We start from the raw sequence: 17,162 nt of genomic DNA, 5'->3' as shown, positions 1-17,162 counted from the left end.
TCCTTGACTATTTTGGCACCTGAGTATGTGGCTGGGTGAACATAACTCTGAAAGGTGTCGGTGAACAGGGTGCACATCATTTAAGGAAAAAATAAAAAAGTTTCTGTATATGCTCAAAGGAACAGGGAAGAACAGGGTTAGGAACCATGCAGGCTTTGTCTTCAGTACATAAACTAACTGCTTCTCTCCCGCTCCCCATATAGCAACACCAGTGAAAGGGTACTTCCTTCCATTATTTTTGTACAATTTGCAGGCCATTATTTGACTGTAAACACATAGTCTTACTGTAAAAGGGAGCTTTGAGGACAGATTCTCTTGGGTCCAGTAATTTGAGAAGGATTGTGGATCAGCTAGCTACATGCTTTAAAAGTCCAGTAGATGTATCTGTATCGTTTAGGCTGTAAATTTTACTGGGTGATTTTTGGGGTGCTTATATACCAAGTCCTTGGCACATCTCTTTCGAGGATTTGTACATACCTGCTTGATTTCATGGCTGCTGAGTCCAAAAGCATCCTGCAGGACTTTGGCAGCTCTGTGAATTAGTGTGCAGTCTTAGGAGACATGATAATCAGGTAGCCATGCTTGGCTTTAAAAAGATTCCACTGACAGACCCTGAATGAAATAACACTGTGGGGCTGAAAACAGCAGGCATTGTCAGATACAAGAGATTAAAAGGCTTTTTAGTGTGGCTTAATAGTGTACAGAAGATTGGCTTACTTGTGAGAACTCTTTCATCACATTGATCCTTATTTCGCATTGTGCTTCATACAACAAAAACTGGAGGTCAAAGTCTGCTTTCTTGAATCATCTGACAACGACTTGGTGCTTTTATTGCTTAGTAAAATCTTTTTTTTTTTTTCTTTTTTTTTTTTTTTTTGTGATGGAGAAATCGATTTTTTGCTGCAGTAGCCAATGTTGAGTAATAGCTGAAGAAAAATACCAAGTTGTAATAATTTTATGAACGCTGTATGTGGCCTGGCTGGTGAGAGGAAGTTACTATAGAATGGGTTTCACTACTTTATATTACTGTCCTGTATGGATGTATTGATCTAACGTAATGGGGAGCTAGCTGATGAAGGAATAAGAGGTAATTCAGCGGTTCCCCTGTGTCAGCTGTATGTGACTAAACCCATGAGGTGGTAATTACAAGATGATAGCTCCAATTCCGAGGGATGCAGCTGTCTTGTCAGGCTGAGAACTAGAAATGAGAGGAGGATAGCGTTGGCAGAGGCTGACAAAGGAAATAATTTAACACAGAGCACGACTTTGCAAAAGGAGCTGGGCCTTCCTTTATTGCCAGCAATGGAACAGTAAGACAGACAGAAGGAAAGGCAAGCGCGTTGACTGGTTTATTGTTTTTAAGATCTCTTTTGTCTTAAATGGTTTGGTGCTAAGTAAGTGTTTTGTGGTCAGAACTTACTGTTGCTGCTTTGTGAGAGATTAAACCTGCAATGTCTGGGTCTGTCTCAGATCTGCAGAGGTAATCATGGTTGTTACACCAGGGATGCAACCTGAGACCTGGTCTGCGTGGAGCAAAAAAAGACAGTCTGAGATCTGGAGGAGTAGTTAACTGATCACTTGCGACCTCAAATTGCAGGCACACAAGTTTTGTTTGATCCTCTTTGAAAATGATTTTGTATATAAATAAGTAACTTTTAGAATAATAGGTAGATTTTCACAAACAGACTTAAACTTGGTGTTTTGATGCTTCTTTTTCCTTTGTATGGCATAGTTAAAAACACAGTATCTGAGGTAAGGAAAAAAATTAAATAGGGTAATATAAGTATCTAATTCATGTCTGAAATACTGCTTAGCTCCTGCTGCTGCAACAGAAAGATAATACGGGTATTATTTTTTCCTCTCTTTATTCACTGTTTATCTCACTGTTGTTTTCACCACTTATCATATATAATTGATTGCTTGTCCCCTGCTGTAAATATGGATTTTTAATACATTGACGTGGTAAAGAGACAGGTTTTTATGTAAAAGGAAAATGCAGCTGCAAAACTTGGTTTTTGCAGAATGGAAGGTTGTGCCATGTTTTATGCTGACAGAGCCAGTCATGGCTTTCTGCGTCATGGTCTCATGTACAGGTACAGGTTTGTAGATCAGTTGGCTTGAAACTCAGAAGCACGTAATGGAAGAGTAGTAAATGCCATTGGTAAGAGTGGTCTAAGCATAAACAGGAATCCCAGACCGTCCTTTGAGGCCTTTAGCTCTGTTTTTTTTGTTTTTTTTTTTTTTTGAGATCAAAGGAGAACTTCGTATTTTGAACAAAATGTGCAAGGGCCCACCCTTCCTGAATTGCATTTTTGGTTATATGTTCAGTCCTGCAGCTGTAATACTCAACAGAAGTTTTTGTTTTCTTTTTTAACCCCCTCTCCTTTTTAATATATATCATGAGAGGATTTAATAGATGTTTTTGTAGGCTAACTGCAAGGAGTCTCTGATCCTACGCTTCTCTTATATTGTGCCTGAGTAATCTGTGAGGGGAGCTGCTGATCGTTACCAGTTTGAGTCTAACACCTTTAATTCATCAGAAGTTCGTGTAATGTATTACTTACACTGGATGTAGGTGCCAAAACTGACCTGTAAACCTAAAATTAAATTGGGACTACAAAATTAATTTGACTTAGAGTGTGGAAAATAGGCCATAAATGGAATTCTTATGGGAACAGTATAAAATTCCTCTTTGACATTGATTCAATGTAATTCGTTTCTTAAGAGGGTAACTTTAAATTGCATAACCAATACTTAGTTTTAACCAGCACAGATTTCAAGCAAACTTTGCGGTAAAACAAGTATTGACAAGAACGTTCTGTGGTGTTCCTGAATTTAAGGATTTCAGTGTCTAACTTTATTGCAGTTGGCTATGACAGACATCACCCCCCCCTCCCCAAACCTGATCAGATGGGTGATGCTATGAAATTAACATACTGTTTGTCAAACATCTCCATTCAGTCTCTTAAGTTTTATTTCATAAAATACGCATGCACATAATAACATAACTTTGTGGTAAATATATGGTCAAAACTGAATTCAGAATCTGAATTTCAAGGTTATAACTGAATCAGAAATTTATGTTCAAATCATAGTAATTGACCCCTGATTTGGGAGAATTTTTCAACTTGGACCCAAAAGTTAAAGGTCTGATTAGCTCCAGATCAAAAATATGCATTCTCTGAATGGATGGTGAGTGTTTGATTTATTAATGAAATTAATCTGAGGACTGGAATTATTCTAAATCATTCATATTTTGCTCTGGATGCAAAATATTATTTTGCATTTCTGGATGCTTTGCTTGCTATGCTGCTAGTAACAGTGTTAAGAAACATTTTCTTTTCTTTCTTGAGATTTAGAAATATTTTGTTGCTTTTAACAAGAACATGTTAATCGTGTCTCATTCTTCAAGTTTTTCCGTGATTGTGACTGTATTTAGAAGTCTGAATTAACAAACGCACAGTCTTTGCATGAGAGCTCATGCATTAGATTGTCTCTGCAGGGGAAAATTTAGAGCACTTAAGCTAATTCGAACTATGAAAACACTAATTTTGAATGTTTTACTGGAATTAACTCAGAATACCCTGGCATTCTGTAAAACGTAGGACAATGCTTTTAAATAGAGTAAGAGTACTGTGAATGCTGGGTCATCTCAAAAGTTGCTTCAAATTTTCTTTCATCTGCAACTGACCAAGTCTTCTGTATTACTTAACACAGTATTGGGCCTGTCCTTTACTAACCATGTAGGTGCAAAAGTAGGTGTAATTTCTATCTGACTGTATAAAGAGCGTATCTGTCCGTGAGACCTTAATCATTTTAGCTATTCCAAGCAATCACTTAAAGGCTGCCTTTTGCAACACCTCATTCACCTGAGCCACTACTAAACATCCTCTTGTATTAGTAGAGTTTAGCAGGTAGCTCTTGCATCTTCTTTCATCCTTCTACGTGCTTAGGGTTGATCTTCTGATGTTGTTAGTTTCTTTTCAGCTCTGAGATGTCTGCATGTCCTTCCAAGAAGGATCTGCCTTTTTCTTGGTGATTTCAAGTTCTTTGTTTTTTCCAAGGTGACTGTCAATGGAAAAGCTGTAAGATCCAATGTGTTATCTCTGTTGTACTGTATTTGCAAATAAAAGTAAAATATGATGAATGAGAATCCATGCTTAGATAGAAAACTGCACATGGAAACCCACCACCATCAAAGACTTGAGAGCTTTTGGCAATTCAAAATATATGCATGTTCTCCTAACTCACATGAAATAACAGTATTGGGAAGTACCTTATGCACAAGTATAGTTCCAAAAAATGAAGCCTAGATTTAAAAAAAAAAAACGTGTGGACAGAGAATCCCAAACTTCATTAACAGAAATTTAGGACATCCTGAATCATCTCAAATTATAACTTGACCTAACCCTACTTAATAATGAAAACATTTTAAATCAAGAGGGGGAAGTAGATTTGCATTTTTGATGAAGTATAACTTTGTAATTGAAAACACTAGTAATAAAATTTGTGTTTTGCGGAAGTTGAAATGATATTCACAGCTTGAGACTTCCCGTGGCATGACTAGATGAGACTTTAAGCTACCAGATAAGTCATTAAGCACCTTGCATTTGCAATCTATAATAGCAGTAGCTATTTATTATCAGATATGCTTTGTATTGTAATTATAGTAGCGTTAGCCTCTAGGACTATAAAAGTTGTTAAGGAATATGAGAGTGCTTAAACTATGAAAAGCCTATTTGTATGACTCTATAGCTACCCTGAACCAAACACAACCTGTTTCACTAAAAAAAAAAAAAAAAAAAAAAGCCATTTATTTTTTTTTCTGTCAGTGATATGAATGTATAGCTGCATGGCTTTTGTTTCATGTATGGGAAAGAACAGCGGAGTACAAAGAGTATGAATAGGTGTTTGTCCTGCAGGTGACTCCATGGAACGTACATGCTTTGAGAAAGTTCTTCCTGGACACAGAATTCTGCCTGATAGTTGCAAGTTCAAAGACAAGCACGAAAAGTATCTCCCTGCCATGCATATAAAAGCATTCATTTAAAAAAGAAAATGCATAGGGTTGTTTGGTGCAATGCTTGATATACTGAACTTATTGCTCACTCAGCAAAGGAAATTGCATTGCTTTTGAGATCCACGTGTGAACGTAGCACCAGATATTAAAGAAAGTCAAAGTTGGCTGGGTTGTTCCAGTAAGAAAAAACAGTTGAAGAAAATATTTCCCAGTAGAAATTAAGTAAAAATACATTTTATGCTGCAAGTCTAACATTCCAAATTTGAATCTGTAGTCTTTTTTTTTTTTTCCCTCAGTGAATGTAGGTCTGATCCAGTAATAACAAAGTAAGCAGGAACATACTTTAGTAAAACCTCATTAATCAGGGCAATCTGATATTAAATATAACGAATATCAGGAAACTATGAGAAATCACCAAGCAAATGTGCTCATTAGTGACTTACTGGACAGCTTTGTGAGAGGTACTTGACTAAAACCCTGCTCCAGTTACTGTACATTTAACAAGCCCCATGAATAGCTACGGTCTAACAGCTTCCTGTTTCTCAGGCATACTCGGTAGTATTTCTGAAATTTTATAAAACAATAACCCTCAGGATGGAGGTTGCAGACCAGGCTGGTTGCTTATCAGGGCACTGCAATCCTGGATCCCACATCCTCTGCTGCCTGCTAAGTCCTGGAGACTCCAGTTTCTCATACTGCGTGTGTGCTTGGCAAGCTGCTGCTGCTTCGTGTGGCACGTCTGCCAGAAGTTCACAAGCTACAGGATTTTTATGGATTTGTATCAGGTCAGGAGTTAGTCCTGGATTCGGAAAGCCTCCTGAACCCATGCCCCAGATGCCTACTGACTGCTTCTGTTCTGCATGCTGTGCCCATTAGCACAACGGGCTCCTGTTTGTTGCAGGACTATATGCAGTGACAGAATTAGGGCTGGGGTGTTTGCTCCAAACTGGTTCCATTGCCCTGTGTGTGAATGGAAGAGCATCCCAGTAGCTAATCAGCCTGGCCCAAATATCGCCAGTAACAGCTGCTCTGATGTTTCCTCATATTCCCAAGTTTAAACTTACTGGAGTCCACATAAAATAAATAATTAAATAGAAGATGGTGCTATTTATGATTAAAATCACCTGTATGAGGAAAAAAATGAAGAACGAAGAGTTAAGTATGCCTATACAGACATTCATTTGTATAATTCATTTTGTTTTGGATAATGGAAAAGTGGAGTTACAAAGAAAAAGCCTACCGCTTTCTTTTTGGTGGTGGTCATATGCTGTGGGATATTATTTTAGTAACAAAGCAGCTTTATTTTTAGACGTCTATTAGAAAAAACTGATATCGCTGTGATATTAATTCACTAGTTTAGAGACTCAGTGCAGTGGGTCCGGTTCCTATCCCACAGACCAGCGGACACAGATCCTCCTCGTCCTGCTTTAAAGAAGGATGAAGCGGGAGGACCTCGGGCGCTGCCCAGCCCTACGTTTGTAAAACCACGGTCGAGCTTCCACTTGCAGGTCCGCGTCCCCTGGGGCTCTATCCCGGCTGCCGACATGTCGCGGCGGGGCTGCCGCTCGCCCTTCAGCCCACCCCCGGTGTCCCCCGGTGCCTCTCGCTCCGGTCTCCCGTTCCAGCTCCTCCTTCTCCTCCTTCCCCTCCCCGGCCCCCGCCCCTGCCAGCAGCCGGGGCCGCCCTCCCGCGGCTGCGAGCTCCGGCACAAGATGGCGGCGGCCGCTCGCTGGGCCCTGCTGGGCCTGGCGCTGTGGCTCTGTGCGGCCGCCCGGGCCGGCGAGGCGGAGGGGAAGCGTCGGGCGGGGCCGGCTAAGAAGAAGGACATTCGGGATTACAACGATGCGGATATGGCCCGGCTGCTGGAGCAGTGGGAGGTGCGGCGAGGGGTTGGGCGCCCGGAGCGTGCGGGAGGAAGGGAGAAGGGAGGGATGGATGCTCGGTGGCTTTCGGGCGGTTGGGGTTGGTTTGTGTCCCATGAGGGGGCACCGCCGGGCTGAGCGGGTCCCTTGGGTGCTGCCCTCAGCCCGGGCACCTCCAGCCGCCCTCTGCCCAGCGCCACCAGCCCCGACACGCGGCTGGGGAACGACCTCGGCAGCAGAGGCTCGCAGGCGGTGCGGTGCCAGCGATTGGCAACGTTGAGCGATAAGGATTTCGTGAGTGAAGGTTGAATAGCAAGAGGGATGTCCATTCCACCTCTACAGAGTGGTTATGTCGTTGGTTTTTGTCTGTTTGTCTTTTGTGGGTTGTGTTTTCCCTTCCCTGCCACCCCTCATTATAATGGTGTTTTCTAATTTCATCTCTCTGCCCTCCATCCCCAGCAGCCCGCCACCTGAACTTTCTTTGACAGGTCGCTTTGGACAGTTCCTCACCACTCATTTCTCCATGTGGTTGTCGTGCTACTGCTCACTTCTCTGTTTATTTTTGTGTTCTGTCATCTTCTGATAAATGCCAGAGCACTCGTGCCTTGTTTTTACTCGTGAGGCTGTTCTCCAGAACATTCTGCACAAAAACTGCAGGAGAGCTTCTGTCTCATGCAATGCCAGTGACGGCTGCAAGTCAAAATGAAGAAGTAGGGTTTGTATTCGTAATCCGGATGCAGTTACTTCTCTGAGAAGTAGGGGTGCCTGCCTTGGAACCACTTGGCTGGTTGGGGACTCCTTGTTCCCATGAAATGTTACTGTGTCTCTCCGCCTTCAGAAAGGCAGTTTCTTAGAAAATTGAGTTAAAATTTAAATTAAATGACGTCAAAAGCCCAAAGTTCACTTTCTGTTAGTGTTATCATTCAAGGACCAGATAGTCCCAGGTGCTAAAATATCATCTTAAATGATAGTAGTGGTCAAATTCAAGCAAGTTCGGCATAGTAGGAAAAATCATAAACAATAAGCATGGCTGAGTTTGTGAATTAGTAGTTTGGTGAAAGGGAGACGCAAGTTACTGCCTTTGGGACTCTTTGGCTTTGTGTTCTGTTCCAGCTGTGTGGTAAGCAGGGTCAGGAAGCTGATCTGGTTTTATCTCTTTTGCTAGAGCAGGACTCTGATCCAGTTCACCATGTGCTGCACGAATGCTTGCAGCCATGCTGCATGCAGATGTGGCTGAGCAGCTGGAGAGTTTGCAGCTCAGGTTGGCGTTGCCGCTGAGGAGATGCGTGTACAGCCAGGGCCATAGAAGAAAAAAATCTTACTGAAGCAGGGGCTCAACAATTACTGATTATGTGGTCTGCTGGATGGTCAGCTGTATGGCATTTCCCCCGAGAGAAGTTAGGGCAGATGTGGGGAACATGAAAGACTTGAGAGTGGGGTGGCAAATAAAGAAGAAAGGCCGAGAATGGGCTTGATGGGGTGGGGATGAGAGAAACAAAGAAGCCATTATGAATGTGGATAAGAGCAAGAATTATGCTCGGGAATGAGGGGGCACAGGGCGCAGAGCTGTACAGAATCAAGTTTCCTTAGTTTCAGCTGAGTGAGATGATTCTTAATATTCTATATTCCCATGGCAGTCAGCACAGAATCACTGGAGGGTGGTGGTCTCAGCATCCCTGGGGTCAGCCACAAGCCTGGCAAGGTACTGGCACAATGTGTGTGGCTGCCTAGTGAACATAGCACGATCTGGTGGGGAATGAGCATGGGGAGAGAAGAAAAGGATTTTGCTTCAGCAGCTCAGCTGCAGAATGTCAACTAGAGCTTAAAAGTATGAGCTCTGTCTTCTTGCATCCTGCTTTCTTACTTGTGAGACCGTTTTAAAAATTTCTGCTTATATTAACTGCAGATAGATAAGTAATATTTCCTTACGAACATTCATTAGAGATTTCATTGTAATCTTCAGCATTTTTGAAGCTTGTTTTGATACCACTAAAGCCTGAGGGGGCAAAGTTACTACTAAGATCTTTTCAAACTTTTAAGGTCAATGGGTTGAAATAAAGCAGGCTTGCCAAAGTTTGAAAAGTTAAAGGGTTTTAATTTTGACAGCTTGCAGATTTTAATTTTGGTGCCTTTCTACCCCCACAGGGATCAGTGAATGAACTAAGATTTGTCAGCATTTGGTGTACTTAGCCATTGTTTTTGGTAGAGAAGAAATAGGGTAGGAAAAATGGGCTTGGTGTGTGCCACCCAGGGATTTCCCGTGTGGTAAGGGACTCTCCCACAGCCTTGAGTCCAGAGGAGCTGGAAACAGAACTGAGAAATCTTGTCTGGAGGTTCTTCTGTTGCTAAAATGTCATTCTTCCAAACAGTCCACTGTTGCTATAAGCTTCAGGGTTTCTAAGGTTTGACTCTGAGCTATGAGTATTTAATAGGCTATGGAATTAGGTGGCATTTGTTGCTGATATTTTTAAAAATAAAGATACAGGAAGTTGATGAGAAAGGTACAAGAATGTGAACTGAAGGGAGGACAAAGAAAGAAGGAATATATAGTTGTGACTGTATCTATGCAAAGCTTTCCGTCTGACACCTCATGTTAGGGTATACATTAATAAATCTGTTGGACATTTCAAATCAAAAGCTTACACTTTTCTGTCTTTACTTTGTAGATGGCTTTATAAATACAAAATTGTGCGATGTTCTGTACAAGATCACCAAGAAAAGAAGTAGCATGTAGGGGAACTTTTGACTGCTTCTTATAATGTTTCTACTGAAACTGCAATAATAGTGTTTTATGAACATTCAGTTGAATTGTTAAGGGAAAAAAACAGGTAATATATATTCCTAGGTTGGGCTGTCACTAAAGCTGAAGTCAATTTCTGTATTGTATAAGGAGTATTTGCAAACACTTGTTTCTGCCTTTCCCTTTCAAAACTATGAAATAAGTTGGTTTTGCACTAGTCAAACTGGTATGAAGTAAGGTTTAATTTGCTCTTACTTCTGAAGAACATTTTTCATTCAATCATGTAAGATCTTGTACTTCAAAAATACTTTACAAATACAAGTGATTTCTGGCTTCCTCTACAATAAGCCTTGTCCCGCTTAGTGACAGCAGCGGGACTTTCCTAGGCCTCTCCTTTGCTCCCAGTTCACTTAATGTGGAAATGTCAAAGGCATGCAAACTACTTAAATGTCTGCTTCAGACTTGAAAAATTGAAACAGATATGTAATTAGTAAGGAAAGGAGGGATGAAATGTAAGTAATTTACAAATCTCCTTCTATAGTAATTAAATTTTGAAGTCCCCTGCCAGAAAGACAGCACATTGTATGTAATGGAGATGGGAAAAGAGTGTAGGTCGCTTGTATGAAACCTTAACCTTTAAAGGGTAGGGGACACTCCCTGTAGTGTGAGGGTGTTGTGGGAGTTTATACGCACAGACAGAAATGAGAAAGTAATGCATATGGAGCTCTAAAAATTAAGCTGGGCTCCTGACCTCAGAGGCTTCCGAAGGGGGAATATCTCTAGATACTTCTGCAGTTCACATACCTAATGGAGCAATGGATATTTTTGCTAAATGTTTGAAGTCAAAACAACACCTAAAATATCTACCTTAATTCCCACAGATTTACTAGTGCTTGGGTGAATGCCAGTATAAGATTTCTGATTTCTTTTTTTTCCTTTTTTTTTTATTTCTGTAGTATAAATACTGTTAAGAATCAAATTGTGGCTTAATGTAAGTTGTCACTGTACTCACTCATCTGTATTGGGAGCTTTTTCGAGGGGCAGTAGTTTGAATTCTGCCTTTCCAAATATTTAAATGCCTGTCAACGTCAGCGGAAGCATTAATAATTTCTTTTTTTCTTTTATCTAACAATGTCTTGGTGATTGTGTTGTCAGAAAGTAAAATTCTCTTCATCTGTGCGTTAGAAAAATCATGAAACCTTTAATAAAAGTTTTCTTGTGACTTGAGCATTGAAATTCTGAATTCTTTTATTTGTTTAAAGACTATAGTGAGGAAAATGAAATTCTCATTAATGGCAAAGTTCCCAGAACTGAGCATTGACCTTGGTTGTACGTTGCTTTTATTATTATTTATATGTCTGTGAGGCTCTTCAGTGCAGCTTTTTCTCAGATCATCTTGTTTGCTTAGTAAACTCCTATGAAACTCCAAAGAAGAAAAAAGAGGTTATTTTTGAAGTACCAAGATGGAGTTGCGTTGAATTGGCCATAAGGCTGAAATATTTCTCAGTACATGGTAAAATAAGATTCTGCCTGTTGGTATGAAAATGTGCATCATCGCAAGGGGAGGCTTACAAATGGGAAGAGTACTCTTAGTGACATACCCTGAGACAAAACTCGATGTTTCTTTTTATTCAAGAGTCTCCATTTTTTAAACTACTGTCTCTATCAAAGCAGAGTTACTTTGTAAGCAATGGAGACTTTTGAAAAAGAACAGTTCTGTGGAACAGGTAATTTTAAATTATCCTTTTCCTTTTCAAAACAGAAAGATGACGACATTGAAGAGGGGGATCTTCCTGAACACAAGAGGCCTCCAGCACCAATAGATTTCTCAAAAATTGATCCAGGCAAGCCTGAAAGTATCCTGAAACTGACGAAAAAGGGGAAGACTCTGATGATGTTTGTCACTGTGTCAGGAAATCCCACAGAAAAGGAGACAGAAGAAATTACCAGCTTGTGGCAGGGCAGTCTCTTCAATGCAAACTATGATGTACAAAGGTAAGCTGTTGTACACAAGGATGAGGTTTTTGCTTTTACAGAGCTCTTATTTCTTTATTCCTGAAAATATTTTTGGTTGTTCATCCTGTGCTCTTCGCTAGCTCCATCGATCCTCACTCTTGCTTTATTTCTGCATCAGTTTACATACAATTTTGTTTTTCTTCTAAGTCACCCTGGAAAAATTCTAGTGTGGCGCACAGATCTTTTTAACACTTACTCACGATGTGTATATAGCCTAGCTTCTTTTTATCTCATTATGGTTCAGCTATTTATCAGTTTTAGGTGCATTAGTTTGCCTTTATGTGTTGATGGAAAACATCACACTTGGAAAACTTGTAACCACAAAAGGCTTTTTGTTGCCCTGGCTAAAAATGAGATTTTTATCTGAGAAAGAGGATGATTTTGAAGCAGAGGAATGTTGCACTCTTGAATTGAGACTGAGAAGGGTTGCAGTAAGACCATGAAACAGATTTAATGTCCATTAGTAGACTCTATATAGTGTCAAATTAGTTCTAAAGTTTTCTACATAGTCTCCTACTTAGTTGTTTGTAAGCTTAATACTTTTTATTCATGTGTGTGCTAGTAAAATGTTCTCATCCTCATACCCAAGCAACAACAAAAACAAGACCAATTTCTTGCTTTTAAATTGATGTCTATCTTGGAATGCTCTGAATTAAACAAAATATTTTAGCACTGGAAAGGCACAGAGCTAACTGGAAAAAATATGTATCTTTCCTCTAGGTTCATTGTTGGCTCAAATCGTGCAATCTTTATGCTGCGTGATGGTGGTTATGCCTGGGAGATCAAAGACTTTCTGATAAGTCAAGAAAGGTGTGCAGATGTTACTTTGGAAGGCCAGGTTTATCCTGGCAAAGGAGCAGATGAAAGTGAGAAAGGAAAAAACAAAACAAAACCTGAAAAAGCAAAGAAGAAAAAAGATGCAGACAAGAAATCTAAAAGCAGCAAAGAGGACAACCGAGCAACCAAGCAGAGAGATGATCTATGACAGTCGCATTAACCAGACTGAATACTGCTCTGCTGTTCCTTGAAGGGAAGCGAGTTTCTGTACAATTTCTGGCTTTACTGGGGGGAAGGAAGGAAGCAGACATTACTGAGGTTAAAAGACTTCTATGTTGAAATACAACGGTTTACTTATTAATGTTGGCCATTTGTTTAGTTACGGGAAAGGTAATGTTTAATACCGGCGACTGACTGGTTTGTAATTCTTCATGCTTTTGTTGTTGTTCAAAGTTAACATGAAAATCTGTGTCTAACATTACAAACTTAAGTGAAAGGGAAGAAATACTGTCTCGGAATACACCCGTGTTTACCTGTAGTAGCTGCTGTCTGTCATGGGTATGCAAGTTGGTCATTCATTCATTGTTGCTCTTAGGTAGCAGAGTTCATTTCTAAAAGATACTTTGGGAAGCCAGTTTGCCAGGCTTAGTTTGCAAAACTGGCTGAAATTGCAGAGAACAGTGTTACAGTGGCCAAAGGTGCCTGAAATTACAGGGTTTAGGACATGTCTGAGTGGACTGCCTTTCTTTACAATAAACAAAAACTCTTCTGTCCATTACCAAGAATGCACAGGAGCGCTTAGAAGTAATAGAAGCTAGGTACATCCTCAACTAATGCACTCCAAATCAGTACAAAAGAGATTCCGTACCCATCAGAATTGATGCTGTTGATGTTAATGGAATTACAACACCAACAACAGGAATGGTGTCAGGGTGAAAGGAAAAGTCAGATTCATGGCATTCACGTTGCTACTGCTGCCAAAGAACTGTGCCCACCAATGCAAATGCTACGTATGCCCCATTATCTTGACAGTGAATGAGCAGATACAACCTTAACTCAAATTAATTTGTTTTGCTAAGGGTTTGCTTAAATCTTTGAAAAAACACTAGTTTCAATAGAGAGGTACACATGAAATAGACGTACCAATTAATGATGTCTAATAACCAGATCATGGTGATTTTTTTTTAATTTTTTTTGGTAGATTCCTGAGTGACATGGTTGACTGTAAATGAACATTGATTTAAATGCTATGAAGATTGATATTTGGGAGCAAGTCTGATTTCTTCTTGAAAGACTTTATGTAATTAGGAAGGTTTAATGATAATGCAAACTGTATTCCGTTGAATGCATGGCTTAGAGTTGCATTTCCTTTATCCCTTACTATGTGTTAAGGACTAAACGCACCGAGTTTTTTTTTCCACATTGTTTATTGTTTTCCAGAGTATTAGCACAGTATTAATTGTCTTCATTCAGTAGTACTGAGATAATGTTGCTTTGACTTTTTTTTAAGGTGCTAATATCCAAGTGTTTTGGATGAAAGGTCCTAATTGAACCATAATGGTTGATTTTGTGGAATACTTCCAACATCAAAAGTGCGAAACTGTGACTTACTGAGTGCTTGTTCCAAAATAAATTATGTGGCTAAACTTACTGTTTCACTGAGTAGTAAAACCTTTTAAATAACAATACATTTAGATAGATACCTGGGGAGAAACTAACCCATCTTTGGTTTCTGTAGTTACTTGTAAGGACTGAATGATGTCGATGGAAGTTCCAGGTGATCATTTTTATTTACTTTCAATGGCATTTGTATTGAGTATTAAATAAACCTTTCCTACCACACTTCACTAAAGAATTGTTGGAAAACTGAAAATCATGTACTTCTTCAGGTTTAACTTTTATATACTACTGTTAATCCAAAAACGTGGCAGAGTTGAGATAAGTCTCTGTAGATACTTGGATATTGCACTGGGGAGAGATGTGTAATCTGTTTCTTGTTCATAATTAACTGATCATTTTTTTTTTCTGGTTTTGTACCTCCCTTTTTTTAAAGAATATTGCTTCTCAAAAGATGAACATAATTCAAACAAAACTGTAAATATGACGTTGACCATGTTTTTGTCTTTTTACAACATAAATCTGTAATATAGAGATGACAAATCAGATTACCATCAGAAATGTGTGGAAATGTTCCGTAGTTTTCCTAATGTTACAAAGCATAAGCATATGACTACTTTTTGATCAAACTGTGTTTGTTTTTTTTTTTCCTGAGCTGAATAATTAAGCAATACAAAATAATGGATAATATAGAATCAAATATGCTAAGGAGAGGGGACAAATACTACCCTACAACTCTAGCCCAACTTCTGAGAACAGGCACTTGTTTTAATCATTCATAAATCAGTGTTTACAGTAGGCTGGGTCTCTTCCCTTCAAGTTAAAAGAACTGGGAGAAACCAGCTTTGAAATTCGACCAGCCAATTGGCCCATCATTTGCTTTTGAGTGATTAATTTGAATTTGCCAAATGTAGGCATGTTCTGTACCACATAGCTCACTTCATTTTTTTTGTTTGTTTGTTTCTCTTGGTTTTTTAAAGATTTTGCTAGGTATTCTGGTGTTTGACTCGGTGTTTTTTTTTTTTTTCTCATATAAAATACAAAAAAAATGTCTTCAAGTAGACTTTGTCTTGCGTTTTCCTTCTCTCTTCTCCCCCTGCCCTCTGCCACCCATGCTTTATAGCCAACAAATGAATAAATATGCTATTAAGTGTAATGTGGTCATCTGGAAGTAACTTAATCACCATGCAGTCTTTCTCCAATATCACAGTTCATAATTCTACTCCAAAACATTTAATGTTCCCTTTCAAAACTCTTTGGGATCCTAGCACTTGTACTGGTGCAGTGCTACATAATCAATGTTATTTTCTATTCATTTAAGAGACCCAAAGACAGTATTATAGATAAGTATAAAAATATCCTCAAAAAGTCATTTGAGGTTGTTAATGTTCTAGAAGTAATCCAGCAAATGCTGTTTTTCACTGTACAGTGTTGTGCATTCAAGTCTCACCAGCCTTCCAACAACAGCTTTTTGTGGCTCTATATGCCGGCAAAAGATACAGCCTTTACAATGAAGTTCAACAAGTAGGTTGGTGATTACAGATCTCCTTGTGCTTGCCTTCTTATTAAGTTCTACACAGAGGTACATGGAAAAACATCTACTGTCCTGACAGCTAAACTTCTGCTGTTTTTCTCTACTCCATTTAGTTATTTCTCTGTTCTAGTGTTGTTATATTTTCAAGGTTATTGTTATATTTTAATCCAGCTGCCCTTCTCAGAAAAAAAAAAAAAAAAGTTTGACAGTGGTACCACACACAATGTGCATTTTGTAAAACATTTCCAGTTGACAATATTTTGTCTGTTAAAATATTGGAATGAATATCTGTTTTCTTTTTCAAGATAATCCTAATGTATACTGTTTGCCTTGTGTGTTCCACTTTGTGTTTTGTTTTGTTTTTTATTTTTTTTTTCCAATTAAAATTCCTAGCTAGAAGAGAATAAGGGCAATTTGTATTCTTGGGTGCTTAACATCATCAAGCAAAGTAAGGAAGGAAGCTGACATTTAAATTACCAGGACAAGGACCTGGAAGACCTGAGAGAAGCATATGCAACGGTTGAATCCTGATGGTTGAATTTAGAACAGAACACCAAAGACTACATCGTATTATTTAGGAGATGCAAGCAGTGTAAACATTGATTTTAAAAAGAGGAGAATTCCAGGTGTAGACCTGACTACATTGCTAAGGTTTACACAAAACAATGTAATAAAGTTCAGTGCCATCAGTTTAATATAAAAGCGTGCCTATTACCAGTCTTTTATCTCTATCTGCTGCAGTCTTTTTTCCTGCTAGCAAAAGATGCGTAGGATTTGTAGTTCACATTGCAGCTTTCAGTTTGTCTCTAACACCATTCTTGCACTTGATTGTAGGTGAAGGACACATTTTTAAAATTCCATCTCCAAGTCCGTTATGACACACTTAGAAGTTTCCCAGCCAACAGGACTTCCGATACTCACTTCTCAAAGCATTTCTCTTCTCTGAAAAGTCAGGTCAGCTTTGGCTTCAAAAAGACCCCCACATTCCTGTGACTGCTTTTAAACTCTTTCAATTTTCTTTCAAAAAGGAAATCATAAATTAAAATATCATTCCATTAAGATATGGAACAGCCTATTTTTTGTTTGATATTTGGCCACTGTTCTCTTGGGCTTTATGGTAAGGCTTGGGAATTACATGTATTTCCAGTTTTTCTGTGGCTCATTTCCTTTTCTATTTAAGGAGCAACAGTGCTTGCCTTCTTCAGGGTTTTCTTTGATTGCATTGCATGTTTACAGCAATGCAAAGAGCTCATGCCTGGATAAGAGGCATGGAGATGCCTCTTTTTGCAAATACCTGTTCCATTAGTACTGTGATGTTTCTGATTCTTAAGATTTCCATCCTACTATGTGTGTTGCTATAGTTTCATTTGATAATTCTTACTCTATCTGCATATCACTGTTTTCAGTCTTTCGCACTGTCATTTTAACAGGGGCAAGACTCTGGATTCAGTTTATATTAAATTGCCAGGAGGTTAAAGCTGCTTGGATTCATGAGGGGAAAACACTCTACTGTTTAATTCCCAATTAAAAAAAAAAGTCTGGCAATGCAATTTGCTTGGACACACGATGCATCTCAAGCAGAAGAGGTTTGTGCAC

The 17,162-nt window shown here is 39.1% G+C and overlaps 1 protein-coding gene across 1 annotated transcript; it reads left to right on the top strand.

Moving 5' to 3' along the window:
* Positions 1-6,710: 6,710 nt before the first annotated feature.
* Positions 6,711-15,188, top strand: MESD (mesoderm development LRP chaperone). Its single transcript, XM_084531916.1, has 3 exons — positions 6,711-6,897; positions 11,385-11,617; positions 12,359-15,188. Exons 1-3 carry the CDS (start codon positions 6,733-6,735, stop codon positions 12,621-12,623), a joined length of 663 nt encoding a protein of 220 aa, XP_084388042.1. The 5' UTR covers positions 6,711-6,732; the 3' UTR covers positions 12,624-15,188.
* Positions 15,189-17,162: the final 1,974 nt, after the last annotated feature.

Source organism: Aythya ferina, assembly GCF_964211825.1.
Source record: "Aythya ferina genome assembly, chromosome: 11".
In the NCBI taxonomy this organism is placed as follows: Eukaryota; Metazoa; Chordata; class Aves; order Anseriformes; family Anatidae; genus Aythya; species Aythya ferina.
The sequence above is the reverse complement of the archived record's forward strand: the minus strand, read 5'-3'. Positions and strand labels throughout refer to the sequence as shown.